At 35.8% G+C, this 18,054-nt stretch overlaps 1 protein-coding gene across 1 annotated transcript in view; it reads left to right on the top strand.

Moving 5' to 3' along the window:
* Window positions 1-18,054, top strand: part of SCLT1 (sodium channel and clathrin linker 1) — a 226,989-nt gene that overhangs the window by 144,770 nt on the left and 64,165 nt on the right. The window contains exons 17-18 of the mRNA XM_063108441.1: window positions 2,666-2,858; window positions 16,846-17,042. Coding sequence (XP_062964511.1) covers window positions 2,666-2,858; window positions 16,846-17,042 — 390 coding nt within the window. The remainder of the gene's footprint in view (window positions 1-2,665; window positions 2,859-16,845; window positions 17,043-18,054) is intronic.

Genomic DNA, 18,054 nt, shown 5'->3' with positions numbered 1-18,054 from the left:
TTTTATTTTTGTTTCTCTACAATATAAATTTACATATGTCTCTTAACCATCCAAGGAAAACTGAAGGCTGTCCCACATTCCTTACATTCATGGGTTTCGGTTTAGTTGTGTATTTACATTTTTCATCAGGGATGAGGAGGAAATAAACACTTTCCCACATTTCCTACATTTATAAGGTTTTACTCCATTGCAAGTTCAATCATGAATTTTAAGATATAAGGAAAAACTAAAGGTGTTCCCACATTCTTTATATTAATATGGTTTTTCTCTCTGCTGTGGGTTCTCACTTATGTCTTAGACAATTGTAACAATTGAAGGCTGTTCTACTTCCTTACATTAATAGAGTTTCTTTCCAGTACAGGTTCCAACTTCCTTCCTAAAAGATGAGTAACAGCTGAAGCCTGATCCACGTTTCTTAAATTTATAGACTTTTTGTCCAGTGTGAGTTTACATATGAATACTAAGACTTGAGGGCTACCTATAGCTTTTTTGTATTTCTTTCATAGATGCATATGGCTTCCCTCTACTCTGAGTCTATTCCTGTTTATTAAGGCGTATAGAATATCTAAAGTCTTTCCTACATTCTTGACATTCATAGGCTTTTCTCCAGTGTAAATATTAGGTAATATGAAATTTGTAAAGACTTCCCCACATTCATTACATCATAACTATTCTTTCCTGTGTGAGTTCTTACATATTGAGTAAGAGATGAAGAATATTTAAAGGCTTTTGCACTTTTCTTACTTTCATGTGGGTTCTCTCCAATGTGAATCATGTTATGTAAGGCGTAAGGATGATTTAAAGGCTTTCTCACAACCCTTACATTCATACGTCTTCTTTCCTAGCATGCATTTTTACATATTGAATATGGTGTGAAGACTGGGTGAAAGGCTTTGCCATGATCTTTACATTCCAGAAGCTTTTCTCCAGGATAAATTTTAAATGTTGAGTAAAAGATGAAGATTAGCCCACTTCTTTACATTTACAGGGATTCTTTCCAATGTGAGTTATTTTCCTTTACTATGGAAATGGGAATGACTAAAAGCTACCATGCGTTCCTTATAAACAGAGTACTTCTCTCCAGTACACATTCATATATGTTCATAAAGACATGAGGAATTAGGGAAGCCTTTCCCACATTCTTCACAGGTATAGGGTTTTTCTTCTGTATAAGTTTGCATATGTGCTTTAAGGTTTACTAGGTGAATGTTTTCTTAAGGGCATTTCATTCAAAGGGTTTCTCTTAAGTGTGAGTTGTCCTGTGCACTTCTGGTTTCAGCAATGCTAGGAGTGCTATGTTTCTTAAGTCTTCTTTAAACTCTAGTTATCCCCCCTTTCTCTATTTTTTTCTTACAAATAATTTGTTGAAAAAACTGAGTTCTTTGTACTATAGAGTTTCCTCTACTACATGCATGTATGTGATGTCATTTACTTTGTTTCTCTGTCCCATGAAGTTCCCAAAAACTAGTAATCAGACCAAGAGGCTTGGTCTGGTCTAGCTCTCATTTTTTTGTTAGAATTCTTTATAGATGGAGATAGATTATGGACTTCTGTTAGGAGGCACATAATGTGTGGTTGTTTCTGGTCTTAAACACTTTCTGATGTTAGTGTCCTATTATCATCACTGTGATAAATCACTGTCATTTCATTGGGAACTTGCTCAGCCAAGACTTACACAGGAAAAAAAAGAGCTACAACTATTATGGAAATAAAGGACTTAATGTAGGAATTAGAATTTACAAGAATATAGGAGGAGCTGGGGAAGCAAAAATCTAGAAGAACAGAGGTAGAAGTCAGAGAAAATCAGTAACCACAACCACCTAAGACATTGGCAAATATTGGCAAGTCAGACTGCCAAAATAGGACCATAAAGGCGTGGTTCATGGAGGTAAAACTGCTACCATGTGAAAGTTGTTCGCTTATTTTAAGAATCTGTCTCCTTGCAAGATACTTTTAACCAGTAGTTTTCTTAAGCCATCACAATATTAGTAGCATTTATGTATTTATTGTGAAACCTATTAACTAGTATATGTTTACAGTGATTGATTATCTGGGATTGAAAATACAGAAATTTTAAAAGATGGTAATAAAAATTAGCAGTATATTGATTGAAGCAATGCACATTTATAGGTTGTCTCACCCAATAATCCATTGTTAAGAAAGTTCAAGAAACATAACCTGTTTCACCTGTAATGAAATTAGAAATGTATAAAAACCATTCCTAAGTCATATAAAAGGAAAATATGAAAGTAGATCTTATTATTACTAATAGCTATTGTGTTTTCCTATGGAGTTTATTGATGAAGTACAGTTTACCTACTTCATCTTTTTTACTGTTAGCTTCAGTTTGCTGCGTTGAAGTCTTCCTTACACAATGATTCTCAGTATTAGTAAAAATTTGAAAGAAGTTTCACATTGATTTTTTAGATGAGTGATAACAGTTCAGTTTATCTATTCTTCGTTAAGATCATCAAGTTGAATTTATTTGCCTAGTATAATAGAACATCTTGAAACCACATAGTTTAAGTCTAAAGTAAAAAGAAATGGCTCAGAATAAAGAAAACAAAAGTCTGTACTATTAAATGTAGAAAAACTTCTTTACTTCTACTACAAGTTATTAGGTTTAAGGATTCTGTTTGTTTTGTTTTGTTTGTTTTTCAACCAGTTCCTCAGAAGAGATATCACGTTCCCAAGAAATGATTCAAAAACTTCAAAATATATTGGAGTCTGAGAGGGAGAACTGTGGATTTGTCAGTGAACAGAGGCTGAAACTTCAGCAAGAAAATGAACAGTTACGGAAAGAGACTGAGGACTTAAGAAAGATTGCTCTGGAGGCTCAAAAAAAAGCCAAATTAAAGGTATTTTCAAGACTAGTTAAATGTGTAACTTATGCAAATCAAGGTATAGAGAATAGAGAAACCTAGTAAAACATTTTTAAGGCCGTTTTTTTGTTTTGCCTTCTCATAGGGTAACAATAAATTATAGTTCAGTGTTAAATAGTCATTTCTTTTTTGTAGAACTTGGCAAACATACTCGAAAATGATTGCTTTCTCCATTCACACACACACACACACACACACACACACACACACACACACACACACACACACAGAATTCTTTTCAACCATGACATACACTGATATTCCTGCGAAACAATTTAAGCAGCACTAACAAAACTATAGATTAGATTAACTTTATAGAGTGCCTGCCTTCCTTTTCCCTCTATAATAGTCTTTCAAAAATTGAACTTCTCTAAAACTGACTGTATAGTGGATGTTACAGTGTGCTCTGAGAACCACTCATGGCTAATCTGAAAATTCCATGCCAGAACTAAGGCAAGGGGCAAAAGTCTGATCTAAAAAAATTTGCTTTCCTTTCTTTTCTCTCCCCTTTCTTCCTTTTTTACTCTGATGCTTACATGCTTTAGTACTAGGAACATGATAACTTGTTCAAGGGAGTTTCAAGAAACGCAGGTATCCTCATCAACATCTTGCTCACCTCTCTCCATTCCATGAGACTTTTGTAAAAAGTGGCACTGACTCCTGATAAGTTAGATTCCATTAAAATTAAGATTTTTTAGTCATCAAAAGGCACCATTAAGAGAGCGAAAAGTGAGAGGAAGTGTAATACATACAACCAAAAAAAGGACTCATATTCAAAATATAAAAACTCTTACCAATTAATAAGAAAGTAATTAATTAAGAAAAAGTTAACAGTTAATATGGAAAAAACAGATACCCCATTTCCAGAAAGGGCAAATGACTTAAGCAGACACTTCATAAAAGAAAATATATGCAATTATGTTCAATTTTATTATTTTTCAGGGAAATGTAAATTAAAACTGCAATGAGGTAACACTACACCTGTACCAGAATGGCTATTTTTTTTTCTTTTTCTAGCATTATTTTTATTTTATGAAAAAAAATAAATAACTGAGGAACATAATTTTATTGAAACATAAATAAAACAAAGCAGAATCTTGTAGAGTTAAACAAAAAAAAAATGAAAGTACTGTTTAACACTTGTTTATCTTAATCTAAGCTCCAGTGGTAACCAGTTTGATATGTATTTTTATAGTCTTTTCTATATATTCAAAGAGAGAGAAACTAAACACATATCTTGAGCTTGTTTGTTTTCTTAAAGACAGTAATAAACATGTAATTCTGTAATCTGATTTTTCTCATTTAAGGTAATTTTATATCTTTAGTTGGTACTTAAAGATATCCCTCATGCTACCTTGGAAATTAATTTTTAAGAATTTTTTTAGAGAAGACCCAAACAGTACTTGAGTAATGTTGCACAACTAATTAAGTAATGTTGCAATCAATTGCACACTATTCCATTATGTGGATGTTTCATGATTTGCTTATATTCATCTATGAATGACAGTTAGGTTGTTCCTAGCATTTTACTATCACTAGCAATGCTTCAGTAAGCATCATCATAAAGATGTTTTTATGCACATCTTCCAGCAGTTCTAATATATGTCTTTAAAAATAAATTGCTGAGTCAAAGGTCACGTGTGTTTAAAATTTTATTGTAGGGCCGGCCCCGTGGCTCACTGGGGAGAGTGCAGTGCTGGTAGCGCCGAGGCCTCTGTTCAGGTCATATATAGGGATGTCCAGGTGCGCTCACTGGCTGAGCGTGGTGTGGGCAACACCATGCCCAGGGTTGCGATCCTCTTACCAGTCAGAAAAAAAAAATTTATTGTATACTACTAAATTGACCTTCAAAAACGCCATACCTATTTCCATTCCAACCAACAATACATAAAAGTAATCATTCCTCTATACTTTCACTTGCACTAAATATTACCAACCATTTAAGGTTTTCCTAAATGGATGGTCAAAAAAATCACATTATTTTAAATCGCAGTATCCTTATTAGTTATAAAGCTGAGAATATTCTATCTCTGTCTCTCTCTCTCTCTCTCTCCCCCATCCCCTAAACTTGTATTATTTTTTTCTTTCAGTTGCTTTTTCATGGTCTTTGTCCATTTAGGTTTGTTTTTTTTTTTTTAAATTTATTTATTCATTTTTATTTTTTATATTCAAAGATGTTGTGGAGCAGTGGGAGGGGCAGGTGTGAGGGGGGGTAGGGAAACAGAGGTGGAGGTGGGAGGTGGGGCTGGCAGAGGGTGGGGAGACGGGGCATGATTGAGGCCCTCACACCCACCCCACCCCGGCTTGGGAACCCAGGGGACTTCTGGTCCTTCTAGGTTTTATAGGTGTTCTTTGGTGAAGTGAGAACTTTACTGGTTAATATTAGAACTTTGTCTCTGATCTTTGGGATTGTTTTTTTTTTCAGTTCTGTGTTGGATTACTCACTGTTCCTACCAACTTACACTCTGCACTGGAACTAATTTGTTGTCCTTCGGTTACTTCTAAAATGGGGGAACTTCATAAGAGAACCAGCACTTGAGCCCTGTGGTTTACATGAGCTAAATTACTTTTTTGCTTTTGATTCTCTGGGAAAGGTTTTTTGTGCTGCTCAGGTTTTAATTGTTGATCTTGAAAGCACTTCCAGGTTTTGTGAGGTCTGGTACACCTGGGTTGTTTGGAAACTCTGGCCTGGGTCTGAGTCTTTTCAGCGAACTGCACGCCCTGCAGTTCTTTATTCCTGACCAGTCTCCACAGAGTGGGCCTGTGCTGATTGGAAGGCAGATCAGCTGTTCATGCTGTGCTCCATTGTTCCCCCAGTGGGCCTGTCTTCCCCACCCTCTGCACTCCAAACACTTCCCATGGGACGGGCTGCATACTGGTCCATTGCAATAACTCACCAGCCTTTGAGTGGCTCTTTTTTTCCATTGTCTGTGGCCCCTTGTTTCTGTGTGGATCCACAGGAACCCTGTCAGTGATCTTGCTGGCCTGGGGTCCACGAAGACCCTCTTCCCCCCTGCAGTCTCCAAGTGACTTCACACAAGGGCACAACTGCGCGTTTTGCCAGCTTTTGTTCCATGTGCTCACTAGGGCCAGCTTTGAAATGGCTGGGGTGCAAAACAGAGTAGTCCCTTCTTTCTCTCATTGCAGCTTCTCCCACCTTCATGAACTCCATAGTTCTTTCTTCCTCTTCCCCTCAGCTCTAGCAGCCCCAGCTTGGCATTCATTGCTTTTTTAATAGTTGTAAATTTGTTGATTGTGGGAGAGAGTGATACTCAGCACTGTCTATTCCACCATCTTGATCCAGAAACCCCCAGAATGGCTAAAATAAAAAGACTGACAATGTCAAGTATTGATGAGGATATAAAGCAACTGAAACTTTCATATGATACTGGTGGGGATGTAAATTGGTGCAACCATTATTTAGCAGTAGGACATACATACATCCTGTGCCATGTAATCCTGGCTACATTACCCAGTAGATGAGTGCTTATGATCAAAACATGTGTACAAGAATATTCATAGAAGTTTTAATCAGATCAAAACACTGAAAACAACTCAAATGTCCACCAACATGAGATTGTATAAATAAACTGTGATGCATTCATATAATGGAATAGATGTGGCAATGAAAAATAATGAAGTATATGCATAAGCAATAGTGGATGAGTCTCACAGACATAATGCTTAACAAAGAATTCAGATATTAAAGAACTTATATTCTGTTATTCCGTTATCTGAAAACAAAGCCTAGACATAATTACTTATGCAGATGGGATTAAAATAGTGCTTACATGTTAGATGGGTGAGTACTGACGGAAGGGCCCATAAGGGAACCTGCTGGCGTATCTGGATCTGGTGGTAACTTTGGTGTGTCTTCACCTGTGTAAAAACTGAGCTGTGCCCTTAAGACTTACACACTTCATTGTAAGAAAGAGAAAAGTAAATCTGGGCAGAGGAAAGTGAGTAGGAGTATAGATGACACAAGAGTGGCTATGGATTTGGTAGTTTGATTTTAGAAACTCGGTGATGTGCATACAGGAATTCATTTTAATATTCTATTTTGTGTATGCTTGAAAGTTCCCACATTAAAACATTTCCATAATTTAAAAAAAATAGTCGTACTTTGGTGAAAAAATGTTATATCTTCATCTCATATTAAAAACTTCATATTATAAGTTTCATAGAGAGTTCTGGTCAAGATGGCAGAGTAGTTGGTTCCTGGTGTTGTTCGCTCCCAGAGAGCAACCAATTTGCAACTATTAAGGAGCAACTACAGGAGGGTCGAGATCTTCGCCAGACCTGGCAAGAACTGCATCCTGCAGGACCCCAGTCCAGGTTGCTCCCCACCGACCGCTTAGAGAGACTTTAGAGCTTCTGGGCCCCCACACTCTGAGGTGGCATGGGACCACCAGCCCAGGCCAGTCCCCACCCCTGGGAGAGACTTAAGAGCTTTGGGGCCCCCACGCCCCAAGCCAGCAGTACCGGAGAAGGCAGGCAGGGCGGGATTGCCACACAGGCCAGTCCCCACTGCTGGGAGAGACTTAAGAGCCTTGGGGTCCCCATGACCTGAGCCCGTCATGCTGGAAGAAGGCAGGTGGAGTGGGACCTCCAGGACAGGCTTGTCCCTGCTGCAAGGAGAGACTTAAAAGCCTCTGGGCCCCAATGCCCTGAGCGAGCTGTCCCAGAACAAGCAGGTGCTGTGGGACCCAGAGCCCAGGCTAGTTCCTGCTGCCCAGAATTGGCAGTCCATTCAGGATCCAAGCCAGGCATCAGGGTGAAACGAGTGGACTGTGATACCCCCCCACCACGATGACAAAACACCAAAGGAAAGATACCAGAACTATGAAAAATCAAGAAAGTACGTCACCACCAAAAGAAAATAATAACTCAAGCTCTAGATCCTGTAGAACAGGAAGTCTTTGAAATGACTGACAAGGGATTTAAAGTAACAATTCTAAGGAAACTAAATGAGATATAAGAAAACTCAGACAACACAATGAAATGAGAAAAAATATACAGGATCTGAAAGAAGAAATGTACAAAGAAATCAATGCCTTGAAAAAGAATGTAGCACAGCTTGTGGAGCTGAAGGATTCATTCAACAAAATAAAAAAAAACACAACAGAGAATTTAACCAGCAGAATAGAACAAGCAGAAGAGACAATTTCTGACCTTGAAGATAGGCTGTTTGAATTAACACAGGCAGACCAGAAAAAAGAAAAAAGAATTTAAAAAATTGAAGAAAATCTAAGAGAGACAACAGACAGTCTCAAGCACTCAAATATCCAAATCATGGGTATTCCAAAAGGGGAGGAAAAAGGAAATGGCATTGAAAACATATTCAATGAAATAATAGCAGAAAAATTCCCAGGTTTAAGGAAAATCACAGATCTTCGGATTCAGGAAGCCCAAAGATCCCCAAATACATTCAACCCAAAAAGATCCTCTCCAAGACATGTGATAATCAAACTGACAAAACACAAAGAAAAAGAGAGATTCTTAAAAGCTGCAAGAGAGGGGCCGAGCCCGTGGCGCACTTGGTAGAGTGCTGCGCTGGGAGTGCAGCGACGCTCCCGCCGCGGGTTCGGATCCTATACAGGACTGACCGGTGCACTCACTGGCTGAGTGCCGGTCACGAAAAAACGACAAAAAAAAAAAAAAAAAAAAAAAGCTGCAAGAGAGAAGCATCAAGTCACCTATAAGGGACCCCCAGTCAGACTAACATCAGACTTTTCATTAGAAACCCTAAAAACCAGAAAAGAATGGGATGATTTAAAGGACAAAAATTCCTGGCCAAGAATACTTTACCCAGCAAGGCTACCGTTCTGAAATGAAGGACAAGTAGTATATTTCTCAGACAAACAAAAACTGTGGGAGTTCACCACCACATGACCAGCCCTACAAGAAACTCTCAAGGAAGTACTGGGTTTGATACCACAGAAACAACCATCACTGCCACGAATACTCAAGAAAGAACAATACTTAGCCAGCAAAACAAAAATGCTAACAAAAGAGGAAAAAAAAAACAGTTTATCTATCACCCCAAGGAACCAACAAATACAGAAGACAAACAGAAAATTAGAAAGAAAGGAACAAAAGGTACTTAAGACATCTAAACAAAAATCAATAAAATGCAAGGAGTAAATCAACACCTTTTAATAATAACTCTAAATGTAAAAGGATTAAATTCCCTTCTCAAAGGACATAGACTGACTGACTAGATTAAAAAGATGGACCCAACAATATGCTGCCTTCAAGAGACTCACCTCACCTGTAAAGACACACTTAGACTAAGAGTGAAAGGATGGAAAAAGATATACCATGCAAATAGAAATGAAAAACGAGCTGGAGTAGCTTTTCTTATATCAGACAAAATAGACTTTAAAGCAAAAACCATAAAAAGAGACAAGACCACTATATAATGATAAAAGAATCTATCCACCAAGAAGACATAACAGTCATAAATATATATACACACCCAGTGTTGGAGCAGCCAGATTTATAAAGCAAACCCTATTAGATCTGAAGAATGAGATAAACACTAGTACCATAATAGTGGGGGACCTGAACACCCTACTCTCATCATTGGACAGATCATCTAGGCAAAAAATCAACAGAGAAACACAAGATCTAAACAACACTTTAGACCAACTGGACTTGGCAGATAATATACAGAACATTCCATCCAACAACCTCAGAATATTCATTCTTCTCATCAGCACATGGGACATTCTACAGGATAGATCACATGTTAGGTCTGAAAACAAGTCTCAACAAATTTAAAAGAATTGGAATTACTCCAATTTTTTTCTGATCACAATGGATTAAAATTAGAAATCAATAATAAATGATACTCTGGAAACTATACAAACACATGGAAATTAAACAACATTCTACTTAAAAGACTTGTGGGTCCAAGAAGAAATTAAACAGGAAATCAAAAAATTTCTTGAAACTCTTGAAAATAACGACACATCATACCAAAACCTGTGGAATGCTGCAAAAGCAGTATTAAGAGGGAAATTTATCACACTAAATGCTTACTTCAGAAGAATGGAATGATGGCAAATAAACAACCCAACACTTCCCCTTAAAGATCTAGAAAAACAAGAACAATCCAAACCCAAAACCCAAAGTTGGTAGAAGAAAGAAATAATTAAGATCAGAGCAGAATTAAATGAAATAGAAACCCGAAAAACAATACAAAAGATCAATGAAACAAAAAGTTGGTTTTTTGAAAAGATAAATAAAATCAACAAACTTTTAGCAAAGTTAACTAAGAAGAGAAGAGAGAAGACCCAAATAACAAAAATTAGAAATGAAAAAAGGTGACATTACAACTGACACCTCAGAAATACAAGGAATCATTAGAGACTGCTATAAACAACTATATGCCAACAAATTTGAAAATCTGGAGGAAATGGATAAATTTCTGGACACATACAAACTACCAAAACTAAGACAAGAAGATATAGAAAAACTGAATAGACCAATAACAATAAAAGAGATTGAAGCTGTTATCAGAAGGCTCCCAACAAAGAAAAGCCCAGGACTGGATTGGTTCCCTGCAGAGTTCTACCAAACCTTCGAAGACGAACTGATACCAATTCTCTACAAACTGTTCCAAAAGATTGAAACAGAGGCAATTCTCCCAAACTTATTCTATGAGGCAAACATCACCCTCATACCCAAACCAGACAAAGATGCATCAAAAATAGAAAACTACAGGCCAATATCCTTGATGTATATAGATACAAAAGAGCTCAATAACATACTAGCCAACAGAATACAACAACACATAAACAAAATTATACATCATGATCAAGTGGGATTCATCTCAGGGATGCAAGATTGGTTCAACATATGCAAAGCAATAAATGTGATACACCACATCAATAAAAGCAGAGACAAAGACCATATGATCATCTCTATAGATGCTGAAAAAGCATTTGACAAAATTCAACACTCTTTCATAATAAAGACTCTCTACAATTAGGCATAGATGGAAAGTATCTCAACATAATTAAAGCCATATATAATAAGCCCACTGCCAGTATCATCCTGAATGGAACTAGATAGACATCCAGAACAGGAACTAGACAAGGATGCCCACTCTCACCAATCCTATTCAACATAGTGTTGGAAGTACTAGCCAGAGAAATCAAAGAGAGGGAAATAAAGGGCATCCAGATTGGAAAGGATGAAGTCAAACTGTCCCTGTTTGTGGATGATACAATCCTATATATTGAACAGCCTAAAGCCTCTACAAAAAAACTCCTAGAATTGATAAATGATTTTAGCAAAGTTGCAGGATACAAAATCAACACACAAAAATCAGTAGCATTTTTATACTCCAACAGTGAACATGCAGAAAAAGAAATCAAGAAAGATAGCCAATTTACAATAGTCACCAAGAAAAATAAAATACTTAGGAATAAAGCTAACCAAGGGTGTGGAAAATCTCTACGAGGAGAACTACAAACCACTATTGAGAGAAATTAAAGTGGACACAAGAAGATGGAATGATATCCCATGCTCTTGGATTGGAAGAGTTAACATTGTGAAAATGTCCATATTACCCAAAGTGATCTACAGATTCGATGCAATCCCCATTAAAATTCCAGTGACATTTTTCTCAGAGATGGAAAAAGCTATCCAGACATTTATATGGAATAACTAAAGACCACACATAGCCAAAGCAATCCTGAGCAAAAAAAATAAAGCTGGAGGCATAACACTACCTGACTTTATACTACAAAGCTATAATAACCAAAACAACATGGTACTTGCATAAAAACAATCACATGGATCAATGGCATAGAATAGAGAACCCAGAAATTAACCCATATGCCTATAGCCATCTGATCTTCGACAAAGGCAGCAAGTCTACATACTGGGGAAGTGACTGCCTTTTCAAAAAATGGTGCTGGGAAAACTGGATACTCATAAGTAGCAGAATGAAACGACCTGTTCCTCTCACCATATACCAAAATCAACTCAAAATGGATTAAAGAATTAAATATACACCCTGAAACAATAAAACTCCTTAAAGAAAACATAGGGGAAACACTCCAGGATGTAGGAGTGGGTACGGACTTTATGTACAAGACCCCCAAAGCACAGGCAACCAAACGGAAAATAAACAAATGGGACTATATCAAACTAAAAAGCTTCTGCACAGCCAAAGAAACAATTAACAGAGTTAAAAGACAACCAACAGAGTGGGAGAAAATATTTGCAAAATATACATCTGACAAAGGATTAATAACCAGAATATTAAAGGAACTGAAACAACTTTACAGCAAAACAAGTAACCCAATTAAAAAATGGGCAAAGGAGCTGAATAGGCATTTCTCAAAGGAAGATATACAAATAGCCAATAGACACATGGAAAAATGCTCAACTTCACTCAGCATTCAGGAAATGCAAATCAAGACCACTTTGAGATACCATCTCACTCCAGTTAGGATGGCTAATATCCAAAAGACTGAGAATGATAAGTGCTGGAGAGGTTGCAGAGAAAAAGGAACTTTCCTACACTGTTGGTGGGGCTGCAAAATGGTGCAGCCTTTATGGAAAATGGTATGGAAGTTCCTCAAACAATTACAGATAGATCTACCATATGACCCAGCTATCCCACAGCTGGGAATATATCCAGAGGAATGGAAATCATCATGCTGAAGGGATACCTGTACTCCGATGTTTATTGCAGCTCTATGTACAATAGCTAAGAGTTGGAACCAGCCCAAATTTCCATCATCAGATGAGTGGATACAGAAAGTGTGGTATATCTACACAATGGAGTACTACTCTGCTATAAAAAAGAATGAAATACTGCCATTCACAACAACATGGATGGACTTAGAGAAAAATATATTAAGTGAAACATCAGGCACAGAAAGAGAAATGACACATGCTCTCACTTATTTGTGGGAGCTAAAAATAAATAAATAAACAAACACAGAAACAAATAAGGGGGGGGAGAAGACACAACAATCACAAAAATTCCTTGAAATTTTTAAGTCAAGTGAACAGATATGATGGGGGGAGGGGAGGGGGAGGGGGAGGGGAATGGGTAAAGGGTCATGAAAATCAACTACAATGTATATTGAGAAGTAAAATAAAATAATAAAAATAAGTTTCATATGGATTAACAACTTGAAACTGTTAATGATACTACAAAACATTAGTAGAAAATGCAGATGAAATGTAACTTGATGGGGAAGAACTTTCTAAGGCAAAACAAAAAAAAAATGGATGAAATTGCAAGTTAAAATATTGATAGATTTAAGTATATAATGTTTTAAATATTTAAAAACATTTTTAAATGTTTAAAAGGAAATACTGGGAGATATAGTTTTAATAAATATGACAAAAGACTAAGACCATTCATATATAAGGAGCTTTTAAAAACATAAAAGAAAAATATTTGTTACCCAGTAGAAAAATGTGAGACATGAAGAAAATCCACAAACTAAGAAAAAACAAAGGGCAATAAACAGTTTAAACTCACTGTTATTTAACTGCTAAGTTATCAGCATGAGTAAGTGTGTAGCTGAAAGTATGAAATGTTACATATGTACTTTAGAGTCTAAAATAGTCATAAAAAAATCAAAATATTTTATAATTAAATAAGTTCATTGCAGCATTATTTACAATAGCAAATTAGAAATAACCTAAATGTCTAGAAATAAAGGAGCAATTCAATTATGATACATCTCTAAAATACTATACTAAGTCATCATTAAAAACTGTGTTTTCAAATAGTTTAGAATTCATTTATATTGCTATTTCCTAAGTTTAAAAAATACATATACTCATATGCGTAGTAATCTTTTACACACTATAATCACAATTTTAAAATTCATAAATAACAATTATATAGATGTTAGAAGTGATTATCTCTAAATCGTAGGATTACAGGGATCTTATATTTGTCTTTTTAATGTTTTGTATTTTCTATAATTTTACAATATACATATATTCTTGTTATTTCTTACAATGGGAAGGAGGTGGAATCAATGAATTCCCCCTACCTGGTACTCCACTTGATCCATCTTTCACATTTCAATATAGTAACCAGTGTTTTAGAGAACAAAAGGATGACAGAAAGCTTATCTAGCCCACATATCTCACCAAATCTGCATCTAGCTTAAGACAAGAATCATTGGTAAATAAGGGGTAGAGCCTCTTAACTAACTAGATAGCTGTAATTCTGTTGGAGGAGGAAGGGTATCAGATAAACTGCTGCTTTGTAACTGATTATTTTTGACAACATAGAAACCTAGTACTACACTTTGCTTCTTTTCTCCTCCTTGAAAAGGAGTGTGATCTTCAGTAGATAAACTGAAAAGAGCCAAAAAAAAAAAAAAAGATAAAGAAAGTGAGATACTGGAATATCAGTTGGCTACAGACCTTCACAGTTTATTTGAAGTTTTTATTTGATCTTAAAGCCACTGCATTTCTTTCAGCCTTTCAGCCCTATCTTTCTCTTTTCTAACTCCTCCTTTCTTTCTGCCAAGGCTCTCCATTTCTTTGTGGTCTTAACACCCTTTATAAGTATCTAAAATTAAGAAAGAGTAGAGTTTTCAGCAATCCTATCTACTTGTGTGGTTATTTCTCTGCAGAGGAAAGGCACAAAGGAAGAAAAGAGGAAGACCGTAAGTCCCTTTTTCCTATCCGACATTCTGAATTCTATCATTAATAGGATTTTTGTAATAGGAGATCCAGTTGTTGTGGCCCTTAGCCTTCCAGCATCACCACAGACTTATTCTGTTTAGCAATTGGAATTGCATAGGCTAAGGGCTCTGGAGTTTGTTTGAAGATTGAATTTTGTCACCAAAAAACCATCATTTATTCAGTCTGCAAATGTGTTTTGACAACCTTACTATGTTACACGTGCTGAGGATACAATGGTAAACAAAACAGATATGGTACCACCCTTAAAATTTTATAATTCGCACAGAGGTGGGCAAACTTTAAACATAACACAAACCAATAACCACTCTTTAGGAAAGGCATAGGGTACTGTGAGATTTCGTAAAAGAGGGATCTGCCTTTGTCTAGATAAATGGTAAAGAATTCCCTGTAGAAACAATAATTGAGCTGAGTTCTAAAAGTTGAATAGAAATAACTAAGATAATAAGCAGGTGGGGAAAGATTATTCCAGACAAAAGGAACAACATGTAAAAAAGATCCCAAGATGGGGAAACACAGTGGTGGGAACAAAGAAAGAGAAGGGGAATAGTGGCACAACACAAGCTTGTAGAAGTAGGCAGGGACCAGGTTATCATGAAGGACCTCAGAGCAAGGCTTTTCAAACTATGGATAGATTTTCCAAGTAGCAATAAGGAGTTAACTAGACAGGCAAAGTTCTAAAACTGTATAGATGCATATATCAGTTCTTAGTGTGTATGAGAGAGAAAAAGAGACACTGACAGAGCATGAGCTTTTTGATTTCTACCTAACATCTTACGAACTATGGTTTCTTCAGAGGAAGAGGTTGAGACAGGGAAGGAGGATGAGCAGGTTCAAATCTAAATTTGCAGAATCTAATAATTCAGAAATTATTAACATAGCAGCAAGGGTCTGGCCACTTAGCTCAATTAGTTAGAGCACAACCTTATAACACCAACCAAGGTCATGGGTTCAGATCCCCATCCCAGCCAGGCACCAAAAAAAAAAAAAAAAAGAGATAGAAGCAAGTGTTAAGGGGCTCAGGAGGCTTGCCCAGCAGTAATATAACACAAAATTAATAAGTCCAAGGTTGTTTTTCCAGTGTCTGTATTTATAAAGTCTTAAACTTCCACTCGTGTGCAATTTGGAAAGCAAATTTAAGCGTTTTAGGAAGCATGTTGCATTTAACAGAGGTGGAAAGGATAGGATGTTTGCATTTTTCCCCTTGAGCCACAGATTTTATTGTTGTTTGATTTGGTTTAGTGTTTTTTGAATTGGTAAATTTGAGTCTCTTATTCATTCTTTTTTGAGTTTGAAAGTAGCCATATTTAACAAATTAATAGAAGCCAAACCATAGTGGCCATTTTTAATGCATATTTTTTAAAAATATCACAAGATAGGTATTCTTTATAATATTTTTTAGTGTATCAAGATAAAGCTATCTTGAGACTACAACAAAAAAGTTGATTACCTTGAAGCCTTTCCCCACCAGAGTTTTTCATCTGAACCACAGAACACAGAAAATTATTCCACTAACTATTTTTTCAGTTGCCCTAGGGATGATACCTAGGTAGTTGCATTCTAGATGCATATTAGAGAAGGCAATTTATTATATACATTGGATGCCTTAAGGCATTAGGGCTTAATTCTCTCCCTGAACCCCAGTTGAGAAAACTTCTAGAGTATCCAAAGAGCATTTACTTGTTTGTTCATTCTGCATTAAGGTGTTTTTACTGTAATGGCATAAATTTCTAGAATATACTGAAGACATTTCCATATGAGATTCTGAAAAATCATTATTTATGTTGTCTTTTTTCTCTGAAAAAAATGTACTGCACCTCATTCATTAATACTATAACTGATATAGTAAAGGATTTCTTGTATATAATTTTCTTTGACTTTACAAAGCCCTTTGAAAGACAATCTGAAATTTAGTATATAAATCAAAAGTGATTTGAGTAAAAATCTAATTGTCAGTTACTAAGAGCATGAACACTTCCCATGGATTCTGGCAACAAAAATAAGAGTAGATAACTTTGGGGGAGAGTGTTGTGAAAAATTGTAGTTCATCATAATTCTAATTTAACTAAATTTATATTATAATATAGGATGTCTTTATTTGTGATGAAGACAAATTGTAAACTTGATTTCTCACATAGATTTCTCATCTCAACATTTCTGTGCCTCAGACAACACAATGAGTGATTCCTTTTGTGTATATCATTGATTAGTATAGCTCCTAGAATAACAGAAAAGAAATAGATACTGTGTACTTCTTGTTCCTTAGATCAGTACAATGCAAAATGAATTTTCAATAAAAGAACATGGGTTTGAAGTTCAATTGAGAGAGATGGAAGAAAGTAATCGAAATTCCACTGTTGAACTGAGGCATCTCTTAGCAACTCAACAAAAGGCGGCCAATAGATGGAAAGAAGAAACCAAGAAACTTACTGAAAGTGCAGAAATTAGAATCAGTAATCTAAAGTAAGTTCACTATTAATTGTTTAACATGTTTTACAGAAGAAATTATTTAAACTATAGTTTAATGTCCTTGCCATGATCTTTTTGTAAAAATGTATAATTCTGGACCTTGTAAGTTATATTTTTTATTCAGCAAATATTTATTGAACTACTATAAAAATATTAAGCATTATAAGCCAAAACAAATATTGAATATTTTTGTCAATTCCAAAAATACAATGATTTTTGTTGGACATGGCAGTTTAGAATGTTAATAATATTTGTGTATATATATATATAAGTGCAACAAATTCTAGCCTGCAAAGCCTTAAATATTTGCTCTCTATCCCTTTAAAAAAAAGTTTGCTGACTCTTCCTCAGAAAAAAATGTGAGATTTTGTGCTGAATGAGATGAGAAGCTTAAGTACTTCAAGATGAAATGAGATTGGAGGGCTTTGAACAAAGTGATGTGATCAGACTTAAATGTTCAACAGATGACTTTGACGGCTGTGCGAAGAATAGACTTTAGTGAACCTAAAACTGCTCTAAAAAATAAAGTCTATTCTTCTAAAAAAAGGATAGACTGTAGAGGAGCAAGGGTGGAAGAAGGGAGAAGGAGATCAGTACTGTCGGCTTGGACTAAGTTTTAAAGAGCTGGAGATTTTTTTTTTTTAAATTGTTTTGGGCCATGTTAAGGGTAAGCTGCCCAAAAAACATTTAAGTGAGTTATCAACCAGTGAAGATATCAGCTAGTCAGTTATGTATGTAAGTTTGGCATTCAGGAGAGAGATTTCAAAAGGAGCTTTTGTAAATCTGAGAATCATTAACATACACGTGATTTTTAAAACTATGGGATGAGAATGTGCTGAAAAATAGTATAGGTAGAGAAATGATGCTGTCTGAGGACTGAGTTCCAAAATTCAAAGTTTAGGGTGTTAGAGATTGCACTGAAAGAGACTGAGGAAGAAATAGGAATTCCAGAGAAACAGGCATCAAGACAAAATGGTTTTAAAAAAAAATCAGTAAGGTAGTAAGT

Source organism: Cynocephalus volans, chromosome 9, assembly GCF_027409185.1.
Source record: "Cynocephalus volans isolate mCynVol1 chromosome 9, mCynVol1.pri, whole genome shotgun sequence".
Classification (NCBI taxonomy): Eukaryota; Metazoa; Chordata; class Mammalia; order Dermoptera; family Cynocephalidae; genus Cynocephalus; species Cynocephalus volans.
This window is presented reverse-complemented; position numbering and strand designations above follow the sequence as displayed.